This window comes from Amblyraja radiata, chromosome 7 (genome assembly GCF_010909765.2).
Source record: "Amblyraja radiata isolate CabotCenter1 chromosome 7, sAmbRad1.1.pri, whole genome shotgun sequence".
Classification (NCBI taxonomy): Eukaryota; Metazoa; Chordata; class Chondrichthyes; order Rajiformes; family Rajidae; genus Amblyraja; species Amblyraja radiata.
In genome coordinates this window covers 5791043-5816124 of record NC_045962.1, presented here as the reverse complement: position 1 = coordinate 5816124, position 25082 = coordinate 5791043, and the positions used below count along the sequence as shown (strand labels likewise).

The window sequence follows — 25082 nt, the reverse complement described above, 5'->3', positions numbered from 1 at the left end:
CACGATGCTACTGGTCAGCATGCTCTCTACTGTGCACCTGTAGAAGTTAGAGAGAGTCTTCCTTAACAAACCGACTCTCCGTAATCTTCTCAGGAAGTAGAGGCACTGATGAGCTTTCTTGATAATTGCATTAGTGTTCTCGGACCAGGAAAGATCTTCAGAGATGTGCACGCCCAGGAATTTGAAGCTCTTGACCCTTTCAACCATCGACCCGTTGATATAAATGAGGCTGTGGGTCCCCCTCCTACTCCTTCCAAAGTCCACAATCAGTTCCTTGGTTTTGCTGGTGTTGAGGGCCAGGTTATTGCGCTGACACCATATGGACAGTTGCTCGATCTCTTTTCTGTAATCTGACTCATCCCCATCAGTGATACGCCCCACAACAATGGTGTCGTCAGCGAACTTGATGATGGAGTTCGCACTGTGATTGCCTACGCAGCCATGGGTATAGAGTGAGTATAGCAGGGGGCTGAGCACGCAGCCTTGAGGTGCTCCCGTGCTGATTGTTATCGAGGCTGACACATTTCCACCAATATGAACAGACTGTGGTCTGTGAATGAGGAAGTTGAGGATCCAGTTGCAGAGGGATGCGCAGAGACCTAGGGATCCTTGCATGCCCCGCAATTGCTTTCGAACAACCATTCCTCGGTAGGCAGTCTAAAGCAGCACAACGCTGCTGCGTACCTTCATGTTAGTCTTGCGATCACTTTCCATTTGAAGGTGTGCCCTATAATGGGTTTGTACTATTATAGCTGCCAATCTCATTGCCCTGTATGGACGGTATACTCTGTGCCTTCTAAATGCTGCTTGTATTACCGTCGCTGCCTTCTGTTTGTCCCAGATCTCTCTCTGTACCTTCATACCCCTGAATGTAGCATGAATAGTTAGGGTTGCCCTCTGGATGGCAATGTACCTTTGCATTTGACTTCTGTCCCTTTGCACTTGACTTCTGTCCCTTTGCATTTGATTTTTGTCCAGTACATGTGCCCTGTACTGCTGTTGGTAAGCTCTAACAGCATCACACTGGCTTTTGGTGTGACCCATTCCCGAGCACCTGAAACACCTACTATCTCTGACTTTACACATCGCTGGTTCATGGCTGCCTCCACATCTCCAGGGACTCTATGCCATCTTTAGTTCAGGCTCCTCGTCTCTGGATGCCCTTGGCGGTTTTGGCGAGAATTGAGCCATTACATTTTACTCGTGGGTTTTGCTGGCTGCAGCAATGCATGTAAGGTGGGATAACCCTTGCTTCCTAAGCCTACAATGAACCAATCTCTCTTCTTCTCCTTCGCAGTCATATCATTGGAAATGAACCAAGCCTCCAAGATTACGGTCCATTTCTCAATATTATACCCCGAATCTAACTGGGGCACATTTCTTACAACTAAAGTAGCCATGCTACCCTGTTGCTATTCAGGTGCACTATGTTCTGTTCTCTCACTGTGTTCTCTGCACTGGACTTAATCATTTTACACACTAAGAAGTTATCCAGCCCACTGACTATTACAAATTCTTATAATAATAGATTTATACTAATAAACCAACATTTACTGTTAATAGCAAACTAGAACATTTTAAGCCATATACCTGCTATGCACACATATTTACTTAAATCATTAATAACTGAACAATATATTAAATTCATACAGTTTTTACTTCAAGAAATTCACTGGTCCGACTTAGAAACATAGAAAATAGGTGCAGGAGGCCATTCGGTCCTTCGAGCCAGCACCGGCATTCATTGTGATCATGGCTGATCATCCCCAATCAATAACCCGTGCCTGCCTTCTCCCCATATCCCTTGATTCCACTAGCCCCTAGAGCTCTATCTAACTCTCTCTTAAATCCATCCAGTGACTTGGCCTCCACTGCCCTCTGTGGCAGGGAGTTCCACAAATTCACAACTCTCTTAAATGGCTTCCCCTTTATTCTAAGTCTGTGGTGTTACCTGCCTCCAAGTTAAAGGGGGAGGAGTGTGGTGTATGAAATATAATGAACATATGTGATGTCTTGCGCAACAGGATGCATGCGCAGGGGAGACTCATGATGGCGTTCAGAATAAAGAAGCTTGTTAGTTTGCTCCCGTGTCCGAGTGTTATTTAAAGACCATTCCAAGTAACAAATACACAACAGTAACTGACCAACTCGATCATACTGTTTTGTACTGATGCAATGGGACGGACAAAACTGGGTGAGTGGGAGTGTGACTGGGAGAGTGGCTTGGCAGGGTGGGCAAATAGGGAAAATATTTGACTTGCAAAACAAAACTGTGCACCAAAAATATATATTATGGAAATTAAATACATTTTAAACAACTTCCTGCCACTTACTGCTCTGGAGTCTGAGGAGGACGGCTGGAGATAACACTACGACATTCATCTGGTGCTGCTGAAGCTTGTGCTTTATCAGTGGTTGTCCCTCCTTCAGCCCTGCAATCAACAACATTCAGATTTTATTACTACTAATTCCATGCCAATCATTACATAGATACAATTTTTAAAATTGGCAGAGATAGGCAAGATACAAACTGGAGGGCAATTGACAGAATAATATTAGTTACTCCAATACCATTTTCAATTACAGAAATTATTGAGGTCACAATTTTCTTTCTGGTGGAGGGCACACAAATTATAACTACATAATGTGAACCAGATAACCATTCCATTATCCTAATATACAATAACTCAAAGTAATGCAAGTCTGAAGTTCATGTCTCGATGAATCACTTTGTGATATTAGTACAAGCATATTTAGAATTAATCACACACAATAACAATTTCTTACAAAGACATAGAAACATAGAAACATAGAAAGTAGGTGCGAGAGTAGACCACCAGGTCCGTCGAGCCCGCACCGCCATTCGCTCATGGCTGAACACTAAACAGACACACTTACCCACAAACAGTAGACACAAGACACAGAACACAAGACACTACCCTCCCCTTTATACCGCTATCACCCCTCTCCACCCCAAAAACCTCGTGATCTCCTGGGGGAGGCAAAAAACCGGATAAAAACCCAGGTCCAATTCGGGAAAAAAATCCGGGAAATTCCTCTCCGACCCCAATCTAGGCGATCGACACTTGTCCAGGAGATCACTCAGGTCTTACTATACTAACCATACCTAGGTCCATATCCCTGCCCTCTCCCCGTAGCCCCTTATCCCCTTGGCAGCTAAAAATCCATCTATTTTAGTCTTAAATATATTTAAAGTTTCTGCTTCCACTGCTCCCTGGGGCAGTGAATTCCATAAATTAACCACCCTCTGGGTGAAGAAGTTCTTCCTCATCTCAGTTTTAAAAGAGCCCCCCCTTATTCTGCAACTATGTCCCCTAGTTCTAGTTTCCCCGATCATTGGGAACATCCTCGGTGCATCCACCCGATCAAGGCCCCTCACGATCTTATATGTTTCAATGAGATCGCCTCTCATTCTTCTAAACTCCAAAGAGTAGAGTTCCAGCCTACTTAACCTTTCCTCATATGTCAATCCCCTCATTGCAGGAATTAATCTTGTAAACCTTCGCTGCACTGCCTCCAGGGCTAGTACATCCTTTCTTAAGTATGGACCCCAGAACTGTACACAGTATTCCAAATGTGGTCTCACTAATACTGTGTACAGCTGCAGCAAGACCTCCGTGTTTTTATACTCAATCCCCCTAGCAATAAAGGCCAAAACTCCATTGGCCTTCCTGATTGCTTGCTGCACCTGCATACTAACTTTTAGTGATTCATGTACTAATACCCCTAGATCCCTTTGCGTTGCATTACAACGCAGCTCCTCCTCATTTAGAAAATAACTTGCCCTATCATTTTTTTTCCCAAAGTGAATGACTTCACATTTATTAGTATTAAACTTCATCTGCCAAGTTGTTGCCCACTCACCTAGCTTATCTATATCCTTTTGCAGACTCTTCCTATCCTCCTCATCCCCTACTTTTCCTCCCATTTTTGTATCGTCCGCAAATTTTGATATATTACACTTGGTTCCCTCCTCCAAATCATTTATATAAATTGTGAACAACTGGGGTCCCAGCACCGACCCTTGCGGAACCCCGCTAGTTACCGGTTGCCATCCCGAGTATGAACCATTTATCCCCACTCTCTGCTTCCTATTTGTTAGCCAATCCTCTACCCATGCTAATATATTACCCCCAATTCCATAATTTTTTATTTTTAGCAATAGTCTCTTATGTGGCACCTTGTCAAAAGCCTTTTGGAAGTCCAAGTATACCACATCCACCGGTTCCCCTTTATCCACCCGGGTTGTTACTTCCTCAAAGAATTCGAGCAAATTCGTTAAACAGGACTTCCCCTTCACAAAACCATGCTGGTTCTGTCCGATGAAGTCATGTTTATCCAAGTGCCCCGTTAGTGTTTCTTTAATAATTGTCTCTAACATTTTACCCACCACCGATGTTAGACTAACCGGTCTATAGTTACCCGCTTTCTGTTTACTTCCTTTTTTAAATATAGGTGTTACATTGGCCATTTTCCAATCCACTGGGACCGTTCCTGCCTCCAGGGAGTTTTGGAAAATTATCACCAATGCATCCACAATCCCCACCGCTATCTCCCTCAAGACCCTTGGATGTAATCCATCAGGCCCAGGGGATTTATCCTCCTTCAGTCTCATTAATTTCCCTAATACCACCTCCTTGGTGATCTTAATAGTATTTAGCTCCTCCATTCCTACCGCCCCCTGTTTATCCAACGTTGGAATATTTTTTGTGTCTTCTATGGTGAAGACTGATACAAAATACTCGTTTAATGCCTTTGCCATTTCCATGTTCCCCACCAACAACTCTCCAGTCTCACCCTCCAATGGACCAACGTTCACCTTAGCCACCCTTTTTCTTTTTATATAGCTATAAAAACTCTTACTATTAGTTTTTATGTTGTTTGCTAAATTCCTTTCATAGTCTATTTTCCCCGTCTTAATTAATCTCTTAGTTATTTTTTGCTGACCTTTAAATGCTTCCCAATCCTCTACCCTCCCACTATCTCTGGCTACCTTATATGCCCTTGCCTTCAGCCGAATACTATCCTTTATAGTTTTACTGAGCCATGGCTGACTGTTCTTACCCTTACCCCTTTTTTTCTTCATAGGAATAAATTTTTCTTGAAGGTTATACAGTAGACCCTTAAACGTACACCACTGCTCATGTACCGTCTTATTCTTGAGTCTGCTATCCCAGTCAACTTTGATCAGCTCAGTCCTCATACCTTCATAATCCCCCTTATTTAGACTAAGCACCCTAGCCTGAGTTTCAACCTGCTCCCCTTCTATTTGAATATGGAATTCGACCATATTGTGGTCACTTGTTCCCAACGAGTCCCTAACTATGACATTTTTAATTAATCCTGCTTCATTACACAGGACCAGATCCAAGATTGCCTCCCCCCTTGTCGGTTCTGTGACATACTGTTCTAGGAACCCGTCTCTAATACATTCTATAAACTCTTCCTCTAGTCTACCCTGCCCAGTTTGGTTTGCCCAATTAATATGAAAATTGAAGTCCCCCATGATTACAGCAGTTCCCTTTTTACATGCGTCAACTATTTGCAGATTTATGTTCTGACTAACAGCGTCACAGCTATTTGGAGGTCTATAAATTACACCCACTAGTGTTTTTTTCCCCTTGTTATTCTCTATCTGTACCCAAGCTGTTTCACTATCCTGATCCTTCAACGCAATATCCTTCCTCTCTATTGCCGTTATTCCCTCCCTTATTAAAAGGGCCACCCCTCCTCCCTTTCTTTCCTGTCTATCTTTCCTAATTGTCGAGTACCCCTCTATATTTAACTCCCAGTCCTGATCCCCTTGCAGCCATGTCTCCGTAATGGCCACGATATCATAACTATATATACTTAATTGCACCGTTAATTCATTTATCTTATTACGAATACTCCGTGCATTCTGCTCAGACAACCTATGTTACTCTTTCTTTGTTAAAATTCTGACATTGGTAATGGTAAAGAAACAGTAAGCATTTCAGTCCCCCAGAGATTCTTCTGCTGGTAATTATTTTGTTGGGAATAAGTGTAAAGTAAAGCGATATATCTCAGAGAGTATAATTCAATTGACAAATTATTTGGTTGTCAATTTGAACGTAATACTCCTCCAGACAACTCCCAACATAATTTCATTCATGCCACTTAAAACTCTGATTTGATTCTGCTCACTCAAAGATCTGATATAATTCACAACAGTAGGATCTGGAGTTGCTCTCCAGATCAATCATGTGCAACAAATGAGTAATATATAAACAAAAGCAACCATCCTAAAATAGGCTCCTGCCATGTTTCCTGTGTCTTTATTCTTCAGTTTAAATGGCAAATCTATGAGCCCCTATAATTGCAGCCATTTGCAATTCTATCGCATAACATCAATTTCAGTCAAGTAATCGAACAGATTTCACTTAGTCATAGTCATACAGCGTGGACACAGGCACTTTAGCTCAACTTGCCCAGACTGGCCAACATGTCCCAGCTACACTAGTCCCACCTGCCCATATGTTTGACCCATATCCCCCCAAACCTGTCCTGTCCATGTACCTGTCTAACTGTTTCTTAAACTTTGGGATAGTCCCTGCCTCACCAACCTCTTCTGGCAGCTCATTCCACCACCTTTTGCGTGAAAAAGTTACTCCTCAAGATTTAATATGACCTCAGATCCCTATTAAATATTTCCCCCCTCACCTTAAACCTATATCCTCTGGTCCTTGATTCACCTACTCTGGACAAGAGACTGTGCATCTATCCGATCTATTCCTCTCATGATTTTATATACATCTCTATAAAATCACCCCTCATCCTCTTGCACTCAAAGGAATAAGAATCCCAACCTACCTAATCTCTCCACATAGCTCAAACAGAGGAAGCCATCTCTCTGGCCCTTCACACTGTCCTGACTCACCTGGACAGACAGGGCACGTATGTGAGGATACTCTTCATTGACTATAGCTCTGCATTCAATACGGTCATCCCCACCAAGCTCACCACCAAACTCCACCAGCTAGGCCTCAGCTCACCGATATGCGATTGGATCCTGAACTTTCTCACGGAGCGACCGCAGGCAGTGAGACTGGGCCCGCACCTGTCCCCCACTATCACCCTGAGCACCGGCACACCACAGGGGTGTGTACTAAGCCCCATGCTCTACTCCCTCTTCACTCACGACTGTGTTCCTGCATTCGACACCAACACCATCGTGAAGTTTGCAGACGACACAACAGTGATTGGGCTGATCACCAACGGTGATGAAACAAACTACAGAGCGGAGGTGCAGAACCTGGCGGACTGGTGCGCTAATAACAACTTGGCACTAAACACCTCCAAGACCAAGGAGCTGATTATTGACTTCAGGAGGTCCTATACTGGAGAACACGCCCCAATCTCCATTTACGGGGAAAGTGTGGAGAGAGTGTCCAGCTTTAAGTTTCTGGGCACTCACATTTCAGAAGACCTCACATGGTCCACAAACACCGCTGCACTGGTCAAGAAGGCACAGCAACGACTGTTCTTCCTGAGGACATTAAAAAAGACTGGTCTGCCCCAACAGCTGCTGACAACGTTCTACCGCTGCACCACAGAGAGCATACTAACGTATGGCATCTCTGTGTGGTATCTCAGCTGCACGGAGACGGAGAGGAGAGCTCTTCAGCGCGTCGTCAACAGAGCGCAGCGGATCATCAGGATAGAGCTACCAGCCTTGGAGGGCATCTACCACACGCGGTGCCTCAGGAAGGCCCTCAGCATCCATAAGGACTCATCACACCCCTGTCACGGTCTGTTTTTTGAACTACTTCACTCCGGCAGACGTTACAAGGCCTTCTACGCCCGAACCTCCAGACTCAGGAACAGTTTTATCCCAAGAGCTATAGCGGCTCTGAACCGGCCCAATTGAGTGCCCCCCCCCCCCCCCCCCCCCCACCCACCCCCTTTGGACAGTCTCCCTCAGATGGTCACGTCAATCAATTCAGCTTGCTTATTTATGTATTGTATTTATTTACCTTTCTTGTACATCAGTGGAGCTGCACACTAAATCTCGTTGCACTGACGTGCAATGACAATAAAAGATATTATTATTATTATTATTATTATTAAACACTCTAGTCCTGGCATCATCCTCATAAAAGCACATGAGGAGCATCTTCTATTGAGACTGAGTTGAAGCAGATACCACTTGCAACATAGAATCAGGCTACATCCATTTTCAGGCCATAAAATGGACACGATGAAATCAAAGACTTAATCTACAGGATATAATGTAAATGAATGGTTTACTTCATTGTCACCTCAAAAACACTGCACTGCATGATTTGGACTTCTTTCCAATAACAATAAAAATTGTTAAGCACATGAATAATACAATGCCCTTTCCAATTAAGCCTGTGTTATTTATCAGAAGAGTCACAATAAAATATTAATTTATTTTGAAGCAATAGCAGCCAATTACCTTTTGCTGACTGACACTTTCTTTTCTTCAGGTTCTTCAGGTTTCTTACCAGGTGTCACTTTTTCTGCACTATCTAGGAGCGCACTGAGTGTCACCCTCCGAAAAACATTCCCATGAGCTTCTTTGATGAATTGAACAAGCTGACGAATGTCACAATAAAGACCCTATAACAACAACAGCAACACTTTGTGTTTACAAGCAACCGTTTGTGTAGCAAAACCAAGATAATTCCCAGGAACATAGTCAAACAAAATTGGCATTACCAAATAAGGGAATATTTAAGAAGATTTCCAAATGCATGGTCAAATGTGAGATTATGCTACAAATGAACATTTCCCTTATAATGTTATCATCAATTTTTAAACAAATTGATTTTAGGCATATCACAAAAAGTATCAAAAACTTTATTTAATTCATGAGGGAGCTCCAGGCGAGTGCTGCACAGCAATGCTGGACCGAGCCCAGTGCGGAGCTGACCAGGACCTGCCCATCGCCGTGGAGCCGACCAGGACATGGCTCGGTCATCAGCAGAGCGAGGAGAGACGTCACTGAGCGAGCAGACGGTGCGAGCAAGCAGGGCCATCGGTGAGAGTGGAGGGCTGGAGAGCCTTCACACGCATGGGTAGCCGAGGACGGTCCCATGTGATGGAGGACACGCCGCTGAGAACAAGGTAGGACCTGGCGTGGGTGGTGCCCAGAACAAAGATGGACTTCGGTGGGGAGAAGGAAGAGGGACTTTATTGAATATCTTTGTAACTTGCGTGCTTGTACTGTATGCAAACAAATAATCGCACAATACCATGTACACGTGACAATAAAGTATCAATCAAGGACCTAGTAGAACTTGATTTACAGTAAAGTTATTGTGAAGTGACATAGTATGAAGACAATATCAGACTGGCAACAAATTAGCTTCCAAAAGAGATCCTCACCAGATTCTCAGCACTGTGTAATTCATGTGTCGTGGATGCACATCGGGTGATCAGAGGTTTGAACATGCAGCTCACAATAATTGCTTCCATATTCCATGCCGCTGATTTGCTGTCACCAGTTGTAAAATTATTTCCAAATCCTGCCTTGTCTAAATGTACAGAAAATGCAAATGAATGCTTTATTTTCTGAACCCAGTTTCACATCTATCTGACCCATTCTAACCCAGCTTTAATCTGCATAAATCATTTACTCTTTCCCAATGGTCTGCACTAATTTATCGTTAGTGTCAGGTACTTTCTGCATGTAAAGATTGATGCATCAAATACATCATTCAATAGCTAACTTCCAAATGCCCTAATTAAATTATGCTTGCAGCTATCCAAGATAACTGCCAATGCAATAAAAAAAATCATTTTAGCTCTTCCCTGTCATTTAATTTTATTTCCCAGACCAGACATTCTCCTCACCACCCTTTTAGTGTTAGCCATCAATTATTCGATAGGTCGCATGGTCTAATTTCTGAATTAGACAGCTGAGGCTTTTGAGGCTATTTAAGACTTGAGTGCAATATATAGGGGACACTCCATTGGCCAATATGTCAACAAGGGTTTAAAGGTTGAAAAATTATTAGTGAACATTAATATTATAGGAATAACCTTAAAATTAAAGAGGCCGGAATTTCATCATCCTGGTATGCATAAAACATACCGTATAGAAGCACGTGTTTGTTTTAGCTCTGAAACTTGAATTTATAAATACCAATCAAATCAGATTCTGGATGGAGTGCAAGGCGCATCCACTCCCAGTTTGTGCATCTAACACAGGCATCTAACTGGGAAGCTTGTATGCCTGTACATTTTATGAATGCATAATGCTATCTAAACCACATGCATCAAGGCTGATATCGGCACAAGCAGGATTGACCTTATGGCCAGCGGTTCCATGGGGAACCAGTGCTGCCAGCCAAGTGCATCTGATTGGCACCAATTGAGACAAGCTCAAGGTCAGCTGGATAAGAGTCTGGCCTCCTGCTCCACAGCTAGACTGAACTGAGAGGTTGGATACACTTCACATTTTATCACTCAGCTTGCTCAGCCAAAGCTGGCACAACCATTCTCATGTACAAGCCAACGTTGATTTAAAAAGTTAAATTCAGGTTCAGTTTTATTTTTCTTTGTTTAACTTTACATTTATATTTTAAACAGTTTACAGTACTTCACTGTATTCTAAATAAATATATTAATTTTTAATTAGTTAAACCTTTTTAATTGTTTTGGCCCAGGCACATATTGGAATACCTTCTGTTAGTTCAGTTTAAGATTCCATCCACTTTATGCAAACTTCTTCTGCATTCTTCCAAAATCCAAAACTTCTATCACCTCAAAACATCATTAAACAACCTCAATGTAGTAGCCCCATATAATGCCCTGCAATCATAAGCCTACTTATGCAACATCTTTACATTGCTTCCCATACTTAGAAACGAAAGACTTTAGTAAAATATACTAATACCTACTAGATTAGGGCCAAAACGTGATTGTTTATTGGGGAAATGAGGATGGAACTGTCAGTGTGGGAGCATCTTGGGACCAGTGACCACAATTCTATTAGTTTTAAAACAATTATTGAAAGAGATGCAGCTGATCCACATTAAAATCCTTTCTTGGTGAGACCACACCTGGAGTATTGTGTGCAGTTTTGGTCCCCTAATTTGAGGAAGGACATTCTTGCTATTGAGGGAGTGCAGCGTATGTTCACAAGGTTAATTCCCAGCATGGCGGGACTGTCATATGAGAATGGAGCGGCTGGGCTTGTATACTCTGGAATTTAGAAGGATGAGAGGAGATCTTATTGAAACACATAAGATTGTTAAGGGTTTGGACACGCTAGAGGCCGGAAACATGTTCCCGATGTTGGGGGAGTCCAGATCCAGGGGCCTAAGATTAAGGGGTAAGCCATTTAGAACGGAGACGAGGAAACACTTTTTCACATGTAGAATTGTGAGTCTGTGGAATTCTCTGCCTCAGAGGGCGGTGGAGGCCGGTTCTCTGGATACTTTCAAGAGAGTTTGATAGGGCTCTTAAAGATAGCAGAGTCAGGGGATATGGGGAGAAGGCAGGAACGGGGTACTGATTGTGGATGATCAGCCATGATCACATTGAATGCCGGTGCTGGCTCGAAGGACCGAATGGCCTCCTCCTGCACCTATTGTCTAATGGGGTAATGCTAATTTTGATGGCATTAGCGAGCAACTTGCAATGGATAATTGGGACAGTCTGTTGGCAGGTAAAGGGGCGTCTGGCATAAGGAGCACAGTACTCTTAAGAAGGAGATACTGTATACGTAGAAGATGTTGTTTACCTATATTTTCAGAAGGCGTTCGATAAGATGCTGCACGTCAGGCTGCTAGGGAAGATGAGAGCCAATGGTATTAAAGGGAAGATACTAGCATGGATAGCAGAAGGCAAAGAGTTGCAATAAAAGGTGCTTTTTCAGGTTGGCTGCCAGTAACTGGTGGAGTTTCGCAAGGGTCGGTGCTGGGTCCGCTTCTCTTCACGTTGTATATTAATGATTTGGATAAGGGGATTGAAAGCTTTGTGGGCAAGTTTGCAGATGATCCTAAGATAGGTGGAGGAGCAGTCAATGCAGAGGAAGCAAGGACTCTACAGAAGGACTTGGACAGATTAAGAGTGTTTTATTGTCATGTGTCCAAGATAGAACAATGAAATTCTTACTTGCTACAGCACAACAGAATATGTAAACATAGTACACTGTAAACAATATGATAAACGAGACAAAAAAGTTCAGTATGTATATACATACCCACAAATACATACGTATATATATATATATATCCATCCATGTACATATATATATATATATCCATGTACATATATACACACATCTACACACATATATATAAATATACACACAATAAAAAAAATAATAGTGTAGGACAATAGTCCAGAGCTTATTTGAGGTTGTAGCGTTTAATATCTTGATGGCTGTCGGGAAGAAGCTGTTCCTACTTCCCTACAGCTCCTGTACCTTCTTCCCGATGGCAGGGGTGAAATGAGTGTGTGGTCAGGATGGTGTAGGAGAGTGGGCAGAGAAGTGGCAGATGAAATTTGGCATAGCAAAGTGCGGAGTCATGCATTTTGGTAATAAGAATAAAGGAGTAGATTATTTTCTAAATGGAGAGAGAATCCAGAAATCGGAGGTGCAAAGGGACTTGACAGTGCCGGTGCAGAACTCCCATAAAGTTAATTTGCAAGTCGAATCGGTAGTAAGGAAGGCAACTTCAATGCTAGCATTTATATCAAGAGGACGGGAATACAAAAACGGAGATGTAATGCTGAGGCTCTATAAGGTGCTGGTCAGGCTGCATTTAGACTACTGCAAGCAAATGTGGGCCCCATATCTGAGAAAGGATGTGCTGGCTCTGGAGAGGGTCCAGAGGAGGTTTACAAGAATAATTTCAAGAATTTGTGGGTTAGCATATGATGAGCGTTTGACAGCAGTGGACCTCTACTAGCTGAAATTTAGAAGGTTGAATGGGGACCTCTGAAACTTACTGAATAATGAAAGGCAAACATAGAGCAACTTCTCCAGTAGTTAGTAGGGTAGTTAATCCGTGGAACTTATTGCCACAGAGGGCTGTGGAGTCCAACTTTATTTTTAAGGCAGAGATAACCAAATTGTTGATTAGAACGGGTGTCCAGGGACAGCGTACAATTGGCAGCCTCGCCTGCCTTTTGTCTTTTTTAGTGTGTTTTAAAAGTTTGTTTTAATGTTCTCTGGTTTGTTTTATGTGGGGGAGGTGGAGGGAGTCAGAGGAAACTTTATTTTCCAATCACTTACTGTAAAGGAGTGATTACTGACACACTGTAAGCTTTACTGTGAGTTTAATATAGCACATGGCACACACGTCCCAGCACTGACTGCATCCAGCCTTCAGGCGTACTGGAACCTAGTGGGGGGGACAAAGGGAGGATACTACAGTTATACTAATATGATGGGGCGTGGTTAGTGGTGATGAGGTAACTACATTATAGGTTGCATGCATAACCCATCTACATCCTTTCCCTTACAATTCAAACAAGTTACTACAGTAGCAGGTTTATTATACAGTACCTGCAAAGCTAAGCATATTCTCCGTAGCGAGCCGGAGGTTTTACAATCCGACCCGAGCGAGTGCGCACAGCACCTTCACCCTCCCCGCCCGAAAGAATAGGAGGAGGGACAGGAACAGAAACAGGAGGGGGAGAGAAGATGGGTGGGGAACCCAGCTTGAAGGGGGAACGGAGAGGCACAGGTGAGCCAGGTGAGAATGAAGGGGTAGAACGAGCTGAAGTTGGAGAGAGAGAAGATCTTGCAGGGGACAACAGAGCCTGGGGAGCAAAGCCGGGAGGAGCAGGGGGGGCTACCCGAGGCAAAAGAACCGACCGTGGCATGCAGGGAGCAGATGGTACGTTAGTGGAGGAAGGCTCGACACGCGATGGAGGGGTATACGGAATCGCAGGAGGTGGTTTGGGCTCGTTAACCGCCAACAGGTGCTGGCGGCTGCGTCGGTATACAGTCCCTTCGAAATCCACGAGGTAGGACCGTGGCGCGCTGTCAAACCCGACGACGGTGGCAAGTCGGGAGTAGCCGGTGGGCGTCTGCAAACGGACGACCTGTCCAGGCATCAGTGGCGAAAGAGGGCGGCAGGATTTATCATGCGATCGTCGCTGGATCTCGTGCTTCTGGGCAATACGTTTCTGGACATCAGCAGGCTGCAGGACTTTAGGCATCAGGGACTGCTGGGCAATAGGCATCGGAGGGCGGACAACTCGGGACATGAGTCGCTGGGCAGGGGATCCCATGGTACTGTCTCTGGAAATGTTCCGAAGGTTCAGGAGACCCTGATAGAAATCCCCGTTCGAGAGGCGGGTTTGTTCAAGCAGGTGCTTAGCGCTGCGGACCGCCCGTTCAGCCAGACCATTGCTTTGCGGGTACTCCGGGCTGCTAGTGAAATGATTAAAGTTCCACTTTGTGGCAAACGCTCGAAACTCGGCGCTGGTGAACTGGCGACCGTTGTCTGTCTGCAGCCGGACAGGGGAACCAAACGTGGCAAAGTGGCGGCGAAGCTTGCTGATCACCATCTCGGAGGTGATGGCAGGGAGGAGGTCCACCTCGAACCAATTCGAGTAAGAGTCTACTAGCACAAGGTATTGCCTCCCACGCCAGTCGAAGATTTCGGCCGCCAGAGAAGACCAGGGCATGTCAGGGGCAGGCTGCTGCAAAAGTGGCTGTCTTTGCTGATGCGGGGCAAGCGAGTGACAGTCCGGACAGGAATCCACCCTGGCCTGGATGTATTTAGCCATGGCCGGCCAGTAGTACTGTTCCTGAGCATGTGAGATAGTGGCATCTGCCCCGGGATGACCCATGTGGGCGGCATCAAAATACAAGCCACGCAGCGAGGCCGGGATGACAACTTTGTGTCCTTTGATAATAATACCGTCACGGAGGACTAACTCATCGCGGACCAAAAAATAGGGGTGGACGCTGGCAGGCAACGAATTCCGTTTGGTGGGCCACCCGCGCTTGATGACAGCAGCAAGCTGCTGCAGGTCGGGGTCGGTAGCGGCATGTTCAACCAAGCACTGCAGCTGGTGAGAAGGGACGAAGTTAACGTTCAGTACCTGTAAGTCCGACTGCTCGAAGGGGTGCTGGACGCAGGAGGCCCGGGGGGCCCGGGACAGTGCATCAGCCACATGCATCTCGGTGCCCCTCTTATATATGATTTTAAAGTCAAAGCGCTGTAGCTGCAGCATCATCCGCTGGAGCCTGGCAGGAGCGCAGTGTATTGGTTTGTTAAGTATCGTTACCAGTGGCTGGTGGTCCGTCTCAACGGTGAACCTGGTGCCAAATAAGAAGTCCTTAAACTTCGAACACGCGAAGACCACCGCCAGCAGCTCCTTCTCTATCTGAGCATAGCGCTGCTCTGTGTCCGTCATGGTCCGAGAGGCATAGGAGATAGGCAGCAGCAAGTCATCAGCGTGGGGTTGCAGGCAGGCAGCACCCAGACCAAATCGAGAGGCGTCGCAAGTGACCACGATCGGACGCCGCAGATCAAAAAACTTCAGGGTAGGTGTGCTGACCAGCCTCGTCTTTAGCAGGTCAAACGCCTGCTGGTGGTGTGGAAACCATGCCCAGGCAATGTCCTTCTTTGTGAGCTGTCTCAGGGGTGCGCTCAACTCGCTGAGGTCGGGGATAAACTTCCCCAGGTAATTCACCATACCCAGGAAACGCTGCAGACTGACAACGTCTGTCGGGGCGGGCAGCTCTGAGATGGTGCTGGTTTTTTGCGGGTCTGGCTTCAACCCTTGGGCCGTGAAAATGTGGCCGACATACGTGACCTCAGGCACCCGGAACTTGCACTTTGACCGATTGAGCTTCAAATTTATCTGCCGAGCACGGTCCAAAATCCGCCGGAGGTTGTGGTCATGTTCGGCCACATCCCTCCCATAGACCAGAATGTCATCCACAATGATCGCGCAGGGCAGACCTGCAAATAATTGTTCCATTGAACGTTGAAATACCTCGCTGGCAGAGTTGATGCCGAACGGCATCCGTAAAAACTTAAACCTGCCGAAGGGCGTGCTGAACGTGGTCAGGTCCATGGAGCGTTTGTCCAGTGGTATCTGCCAAAACGAACTTCTGGCATCGAGGACGGAGAACACAGTGGCTTGTCCCACCTGGGCGGCAACATCTTCGACAGTCCTCATGGGGTAATGGGGCCGTTTAATCGCCATATTCAAGTCCTTAGGGTTGATGCATATCCGTATCTCATTTTTTCCTTTCTTCAACGTGGCGACCATGGTGGAGACCCATTCGGTTGGATCGCTGACAGCTTCCAGCACTCCCATGTTGACCATGTCCTTCAGCATATTCTCCACCTTGCCCTTCATGGCAAAAGACACTCTGTGGGGTGGACGGATCACAGGCACCACAGATGGGTCAGTCGCGATCTTGTACACCAACGGCAGCTTCCCCAACTTGTCGTCAAACAGGTCTGGGTATTCAGATAGTGGATCCATCACAGCTTGCACCTCGTGGACCGTAGGGTCAAACGACACCAGGCCAAGATCCTGGCAGGCCTGGTTGCTCAGCAACGTCACACAGTCACTGTCCAGAATGAAGAAAGACAGGTCCTGGGAAGATTTCTGCAGCACGCAGTGGAAAGTCGCCCTCCCCACAGGTGTTAGTTCCTCTCCCCCATAGGCACGCAAAACAGAGCGGTCTGCAATCAGCAGCTCATTATTCCTTATCTGGTGGAACAGCTTTGTTGACATTACGTTCACTTTTGCCCCCGTGTCAAGTTTAGCAGAGAAGGACTTATTGTTTACAGTTATGTTCACAGAAGGATCGGGGAGGCGAGATCGGCTGTGGAGGAGAGTGTAAATACTTACATCTCCCGTGGAAAAGCTGAGCTCAGTCGGGGGCAGCGTCAACAGAGGGCTGATAATCCATCTCGCTATCAACTTGTAGAAGGTTGTTTAGGAGTTGTCTGGGAGCTGAGGGCACTTTCCCACGGGACCGGCAAGCAGCTGCAAAATGGTTTCTTCTCCCGCAGAAATTGCAGGTCTTCCCAAGGGCTGGGCACTGTGATTCTGAGGAGTGCACGTAGTTGCAGTTAGGACACTTTTGAGATCTCGGGTCCCGGGGTGTACGAACGGGCCGCGGTGGAGGGCGAAAGTTGTCCTTCATCCGTCGTTGTCCAGCAACACCAGTTAAATTTATGGCTCGGTTGTCAGACCCCCTCTGTCCATGAGGAGGGGTGACCACTTCGGCAATGCGGCACGCATGCATTGCCTGAGTCAGGGTTAGGTCAGGCCGTTGCAGCAGGTCGGCACGCAGCTTCTGATCGATCATACCAGTGACGAGAATGTCTCTGGTGAGCTGGTCGCGCATGGTTTCAAATCGGCACCGCTGGGCAAGATGCCGCAGGTCGGCGATGAAGCATTCAACAGGTTCATCCGGCTGTTGCTTGCGTGAGAAGAACCTGGCCCGCTCCAGTATACGGTTGGAGGGCAGGTCACATATCTCCGCGAATTTGCGCAAAAGACATACCGGGTCGTCGGCCGATTTAGCTGGCTCGACCGGCTGGTCGTTGTCATCCAGGACCGCTGGTTCGTAGACAAAGGCTTGAGCTCTCTTCATTGCGTCGGGACCGGCCAGGTTGAGCAAGAGTGATGCTTTGACCGCGGCTGGGTCGTTCCGGTGCGCAATATTGACGTAGTGAGTGTAGTCCAACACAAAAGTCGACCATCGCTCCGCAATGTCAGCGTCGAAGACAAGGGGAGATGGCTTTCGGCATGAGGATGCCATGTCAAGGGAAACCCAACACTGGGCACTAACGGGGACAAAATAAATGAAAACCGGTAAACGGGAAACGCGAGTTTTAAACTTCTGACGCCATGTAAAGGAGTGATTACTGACACACTGTAAGCTTTACTGTGAGTTTAATATAGCACATGGCACACACGTCCCAGCACTGACTGCATCCAGCCTTCAGGCGTACTGGAACCTAGTGGGGGGGACAAAGGGAGGATACTACAGTTATACTAATATGATGGGGCGTGGTTAGTGGTGATGAGGTAACTACATTATAGGTTGCATGCATAACCCATCTACACTTACCATCTGTCGGAGATGCGATTACTTTTGGATCGTATTTCCAGTCGCTCAACTGGAAGAGTGGCTGCATAATTTTAGCCGCCGCCGGCACGAACCGGTGGTATCAGGTGTTACCATGCCCACGAACTCCTGGAGGCCCCTCACTGTGGCACCCACTGCTCCGTGCTGCGTCACCCGGTGGCCCAGAAAGTCAATGGCCCGGAGGTCGAACTGGCATTTGCCAGGGTTAATCACCAAGCCGTGTTCACTAAATAAACGTAAGTGGGCGCAGTGCTCCTGCCACGAGCGATTTGCCACGAGGATGTCATCTAATAAATAAACATGAAATCGAGCCCACGCTCCACGGTCTCCATCAGGCGTTGGAAGGCCTGCGCTGCGTTCTTAAAGCCAAAGGGCATCCGCAGGAACTCGAAAAGCTGAACGGGGTGATGATAGCTGCGTTCGGGACATTCTCCGGTCGCATGGGAATCTGATTATATCCCCGGACTGTCAATTTTAGAAAATAGCTTAGCCCCGGCCAGATAGGCTGAGAAATCCTGGATATGGGGAATGGGGTAACGATCGGCAGTTGTGGCCTCGTTAAGGCGACGGTAGTCACCACGAGGCCTCCAGCCCCTCGAGCCCTTCTGCACCATGTGTAGCGGGGAGGCCATGGGCTGTTGGAGCGTCGGATGATGTCCATGGCCTCCATTTTTATAAACTCTGCCTTCGCTATCAGGTGCTTGTCGGGGGCAAGCCTGCGAGTGAGGGCTTGGAGAGGTGGACCCGATGTGAGAATATGGTGCCTGACACCATGTCTCGGGCTGGCCGAGTCGAACAGCGGGATGATAATCTCCGGAAACTCGGCCAGTATCTGAGCATATGCATTGTCCACTGGATTGTGCAAGGAGATCTCCTTCAATGTCGAAGCGTGGACGAGGCGTTGCCCTCTCACTTACACGTGGAGCGATTGCGCCCGCAAGAAATCTGCGTCCAGCAGTGGCTGGGCCACGTCCGCAATAATGAATGGCCTGGTGAAGTGGCACGAGCCAAAGATGATCGGAATAGTGCGGATGCCATAAATGCAGATGGAACTGCCGTTTGCAGCGGTTAAGGGGTGGGGGTACCCGCTTACCAGCACACGTGTCCCCTCCCGAAGGGGGCAAAATGCTGACCTCCGCCCCGGTGTCCACCAAGAACCTGAGCCCCGAGCGCTGGTCCCAGGCATATAGGCGATGGATCCTGCTGGCCACCGCGGTGACTCTCGGTTGCCGGCACTGGTACCGGAAACGAACATGGCTGGCGACATTGGCGGGCCGCTGAACCCCAGCGTTGGTGGTAAAAGCACCACATCCTTTTTCCTTGCTCCTGCGCAGCCTGCCTGGTCTGCGGCTCCGCGGAGCCTCTGGTGGGCGTGGTCCAAGGCCCCTGTGCCTTCCAGGGCGCTGTGTCGATCCGGTCCAAGACCTCCAGCACACAGTTCGTCGGCGCGCGCCAGTAACCTCAGAGGATCTTCAAAGCTCTCCCCCGAGAGCTGACGGCGGATGTCGCGCGGGAACTGCTGCAAGAAGGAAAACTCGAATAGATGGCAGGGCCGGTGGTCACCCATGAGCGTGAGCAACTCGCTCATGAGGGCCGAGGGCTTCCGGTCGCCGAGCCTGCCCATGTTGAGTACCCGTGCCACTCGCTCCAGGCGGCACAGCCCAAAGATCCGGAGCAGCAGCTCCTTGAGGCCTGCATACTTTCCCACTGCTGGCGTATTATCCAGGTAAGGCATGACCCGACTGGCCATTTTCTGGTCGAGTGCGATCACCACGTATTGGTAACGGGTGTCGTCGACCGTTACGCCGCGGATGTGGAACTGTGACTCGGCCTGTCGGAACCATACCTGTGGCTGCGAGGTCCAGAATGTAGGCAGCTTCAGGGTGACCGCGTTGAGTTCGGCCTCGTAGGCGGCAGCGGCGGGTTGAGCGAGGTGCATTTTCTTTTTTTCAGATTTTTTTTCCAGAATGACATTCCTGGACGTCGTGGTCACCAGTACGGTGACTGGCAGGAGACCAACCAAGGATAACTCGGAACACGAAGTTGCGTGAACGAAACGTATTTATTATTATTACAATGCTGCTCCTACTCCTCAAACGGGCACGGACCTTGCCCGACCTTAAATACCCCCAAGGATCAACCCCGTGACCTATGCCTCCCACACCGAGACACCTAACTCCTTCCTCCAGAGCCGAGGGTTCGCTCTGCCCGTGACCTACGACCAGGTGCCGCCACAATGGCATGAAACATACTAATATTAGAAAAGAGGTGGTGGTGTTGATATACATAAGGGCAGATAAAGACACGGGATTGGACCAAGTGCATCTGAGGAGGTTGTGCGGAGCAAGGAGGGAAATTGCTGGGGCTCTTCTTAGCCACAGGTGAGGTACCAGAAGAATGGAGAATGGTTAATGATGTGCAAAAGCACCAGTGAGCCTAATGTCACTGGTGTGAAAGATACTGGAGGATGTTCTGAGGGATTAGGGATCGTCAGCATGATTTTTGCATGGAAATAGTGTCTCGTGAATTTAATTAGGTGTTTTGAAGAGGTGAGCAAGAGAATTGACGAGCCAGGGTGATGGATGTGTCTACATGGATTTTAGCAAGTCTTTCCGCACAATCTGCATTGCAAACTGATCTGTAATTTTAGATCACATGGGATCAGAGTGAGCAAGCTAATGGGTGCAAAATTGACTTGGTGGAAAGAATTATAGAATCATACAACATAGAAACAGGTCATTCAGCCAAACCCGTTCATGCCGACCAACCATTTCAATTAGTCCCAAAGTAAGCATTATGCCCATATCCGATTATGCGTCCAAATCTATACAGAACTAAAACTCTGATCTTGTGCTCTTCCGGTTTGCGCGGTTTTTCTATTTGCGAAAAGACGGTACGCGATAGCGCTATGATTGTTCGCCAGCTTATTCACCGTTTTCCTGTGCTGCGAGTGCACCAAGTTTTGTTCCAATCGGTGGTCTATTGTAAAAGTTAGCGAGGTTTAGAAATCTTAAAAATTGCGCGTGCGCAGATCGATCTCTTCTGCCAGTCTGTTCCGCGTGGATTGGTCTTTTCTCCTGTCACTCCGCGAGACGGTCCACCCCTTCCTGCGCCATCGCGTCTTTACTGGAGCTGAGGATGGTCAGCGGAAGTTTCCAACCGGACACAATTTTCGGAGGGACGGAAGCGGCCTGGCCCGGCACGGCTAGGGAGATGTCGCCAAATGGAAAGCGAAGAATCTGATCCCGTCGGAGAACGACCTGCGTCCAGCGCCCGACCAGGCCTCCTGTGTGGACTGGGACTCAACGGGCCCCACTTAGTCTAGTGTCTTTTAAAAGTTGTTATTGTATCCTCTCCACTATTTCATCTGACATCATGCTCATTTCAACTTAAACCAATGCCTTCTCGTTCTACCTACTCTGGGGGAAAAAGACTGTACTTTTAATCTTTCCATTTCACTCATTATTCTCTACATCTCCATAAGGTTATCCCTCAGCCTACTGTGCCCCAATCTCTCCCAATAGCTCAGGCCCTTGAGTCCTGCTAACATTCTCTGAAATTTTCTCTGCATTCTTTCCAACTTAATGGCATCTTTCCAATGCCAGGGTGACAAAAACTGAACACAAAACTTCAAATGAGGCCTCAACAAAGTCTTATAGAACTGTAACATAACATCCAGAAACAAGGAACTGCAGATGCTTACAAAATATAACATCCCCACTTTTCTACGCAATACCTTGATGGATGAAGGCAGCATGCCAAACGTCTTAACCACCCTATCTTTCTGTGATGCCACTTTCAGGGAACTGTGTACTTGTAAACTGAGGTAGCTTTGTCTTATAACACTCCAGGTTTGACTTTCCAAAACGCATCACCTCACATTTAGCTGAATTAAACTTTATTTGGTATTCCTCGGTGCAGTTGCCCAGCTGATCATGATCCTGTTGTAATTCTTGATAACCACGTTCATTTATATACTAGACTAAGTGGGACCCGTTGGCTCCGTCATACAGGAGGTTTGGTCCCCCAACACAATATTCCACCACTCACCCATAGCCCCCAACTACACAGGCGCAGCTCATTTCCCCTCATCCCTAGCACTCTCTCTCACTCCTCTTCACCCTCACTCTTCTTTCCCCTCTCCTCCTCCCCTCCCCAAAGCCCTCCCTCACCTCTCTCCCTTTCCGTTCCCCTACCCCTAGTCACCCCCGCCCTCCATGACTCCTCTCCCAAGCCCCCTCCTATCTCTCTCTATCCCCATCTCTCCCACTCCTCACCTCCCCTATCCCTCACCTCCGCCACTGCCCTCCTCTCCCTCTATTCCCCACTCCCTACCTCCCCCCCTCCTTCCCCCCTTCTCGACCTCTATTCCCCCTCCTCCCCCACTCTCCCTCCTCACCTCCTCCCTCTCCTCCTACCCTCCCCCAATCCCTCCCTCACCTCACCTTTCCTCTACCCTCAGTCACTTCCTCCCTCCCTCCATAATTCCTCTCCCCCACCTCTCCCTCTATTCCCTCTCCTCCCCCACTCTCCCTCCCCAGGATCTCGAGGTTGCCGCTGCTCTCCCTTCTTACGTGCCCCGGAGGAGCATCAGCCGTTGGCGCGGACCCTCGGCTCTGCCTGGAAGCACAAGCAGTTACAGCCGTGCTGGCGTGTGGGCGGGGGGGAGAGCTCAGAGAAAAGACGGGGGAAGAGCCATGGGGGACAGGGGGGTATCGCTGGGGAGTGGGGCAGGAGCCAGCGACGGGGACCAGAAGGGAAGGGGCTGGAGCTGTGGGACGTTGGGATTTGGGACTTACAGTGGGCGCTGGACGCTCTCCTCCGCCGGGATCAGACTCTCCGCTTTCCATTTGACGACATCACCAACTTTGTGCCGGGCTGCTTCCCGTCCCTCCGAAAATTGTGTCTGGTTGGAGACCTCTGCCGGCCATCTGCAGCTCCAGTAAAGACGCAATGGCGCAGGAAGAGGTGGACCGTCCCAGGGAGTGACAGGAGAAGCGACCAATCCGCGCGGCGTTGACTCGCAGGAGAGGAGATCGATTTGTGCACACAGCGTTTTTACGATTTTTAATCCTCGCTAACTTTTACAACATACTACCGATCGGAACGAAACTTGGTGAACTCGCAGCACAGGAGAACGGTGAGTGAGCCAATGAAAAATCATAGCGCTATCACGTACCGTTTTTTGCACAAATAGAAAAACTGCGCAAACCAGAAGTGCACAAGATTAGCGTTTTATGTATATAAGATAGATGATAGCACCTATTTTGTTGTTTTCTGTGGAATTACTAATAATGCTCTGTACATTCTTATCCATATTCATGCTATCAACAATGAGCACAGCACCAATTCCTGAGGCACAGCACTAGTCACAGGCCTCTAGTCCAAAAAAACAACCTTCTACCATCACCATCGGTTTTCAACGTTGAAGTCATTGCTAGTTAGCTAGCACTCCCTGGAACCCATGCAATCTAAATTATCAGAGAACATAGAACAGTACAGCACAGGAACAGGTCCTTCGGCCCACAATGTCTGTGCCGAACATGTTGTAAAATAAACGACTCTTATTGCTCTGCATACGACCCACATCCCTCCATTCCCTGCATATCCATGCACCTAAAAACTTAAAGCCACTATTATATTTGTCTCCACCATCACCCCTGGTAGCATGTTCCAGGCACCCACCACCTTCGGCAAAAGGTTCTCATTTTCTACCCTATGTATGCCTCTCATCATTTTACATACTTCTTTCAGGTTTACCCTCAACCTTCGGTGTTTTAGAGAAAAGAATCAGAGTCTCTCCAACCTCTCCTTGTAGCCTATACCCTCTAACGCTGCCTGCTTCCGGTAAACCTCCTTTGCACCTTTTCCAGAGCCCCCACATTCTTCCTGTTAAGGGATGACCTGAACTGCATGCTATACTCCACATTCAGCCTAGTCCTATAAAGTTGCATTATAACTCCCTGATTCTTATACTGTATACCTTGACCAATGAAAACAAGCAGAACATATGACTTCTTTACCACTTGTGTTGCCACTTTCAGGGAGTATTTGATGTGGACTTCTCGATCTCTGTACATCAATGCTGTTAAAGGTCTTGCCATTAATTATATCTTTTCTCCTTACATTCGACCTCCCAAAGCACACCGCCTCACACTTGCTCAGATTAATCCCCAGCTGCTATTTCTCCACGATTTCTGTAGCTGATCGATATCCTGCTGTATACTTTGACAACCTTCGTCACATTCTGCGATCTCAGCAATCTTGGTGTCATCCACAAATTTGCTAACCAACCAATCTACATTTACATCCAACTAATTTATATATATTACAAACAACAGAGGTCCCAGCACAGATCCCTGCAGAACTCCTCTGGTCACAGACCTTCAGCCTGAATATTGTCCTATCCATCACAAGCTCTGTTATCCATCAGTAAGCCAGTTCTGAATCTATACGACCAAGTCACTGTGAATCCCGTGTATCGTAATCTGTTAAATCAGCCTAACATGGGGGACTTTATCAAATGCCTTACTAAAATCAATGAAGATAACATCCAACAGCCTACCATCGTCGATCACCATCAAAACATTCTTGAGATATTTTTAGTATTAAGGTTTTAGATCTTTCCTGTTTGATGTTGTGTTTTAGGGAACATCATCATTTCAGGGAACATCATCATAGTTTTAAGTCACTTGGGAAGGTTAGGTACTTTATCCACTCCACAACAGGTAGAATGGTAACTCAAAATTTACAAATATAAATAATTCTGATTTACAGGTATTTTTTCCTCATGTTCCCAAATGTTAAATATGCAGCAGTTTGATTCATTAACAGATTGCCATTGTAATGATCTTAACAGCAAAAAAATAAAGGGCTGGGAACTTCTTCATGAAATAGGAACAAACTGATGGACAAGTCATCCAGAATCTTCATACAATCCTGCTTTTAATCATTTCAAGATAATAGAGCGAAGAAAAACAGAAAT

General features: G+C 47.1%; 1 protein-coding gene across 6 annotated transcripts in view; it reads right to left on the bottom strand.

Annotated features, from left to right (window-relative positions):
- Window positions 1-25082, bottom strand: part of unc80 (unc-80 homolog, NALCN channel complex subunit) — a 345386-nt gene that overhangs the window by 223401 nt on the left and 96903 nt on the right. For all 6 annotated transcript variants that reach the window (XM_033023608.1, XM_033023610.1, XM_033023609.1 and 3 more), the window contains 3 exons: window positions 9394-9542; window positions 8462-8625; window positions 2334-2432 (listed from right to left, as the gene is read on the bottom strand). In XM_033023608.1, the coding sequence (XP_032879499.1) occupies window positions 2334-2432; window positions 8462-8625; window positions 9394-9542 (412 nt within the window). The remainder of the gene's footprint in view (window positions 1-2333; window positions 2433-8461; window positions 8626-9393; window positions 9543-25082) is intronic.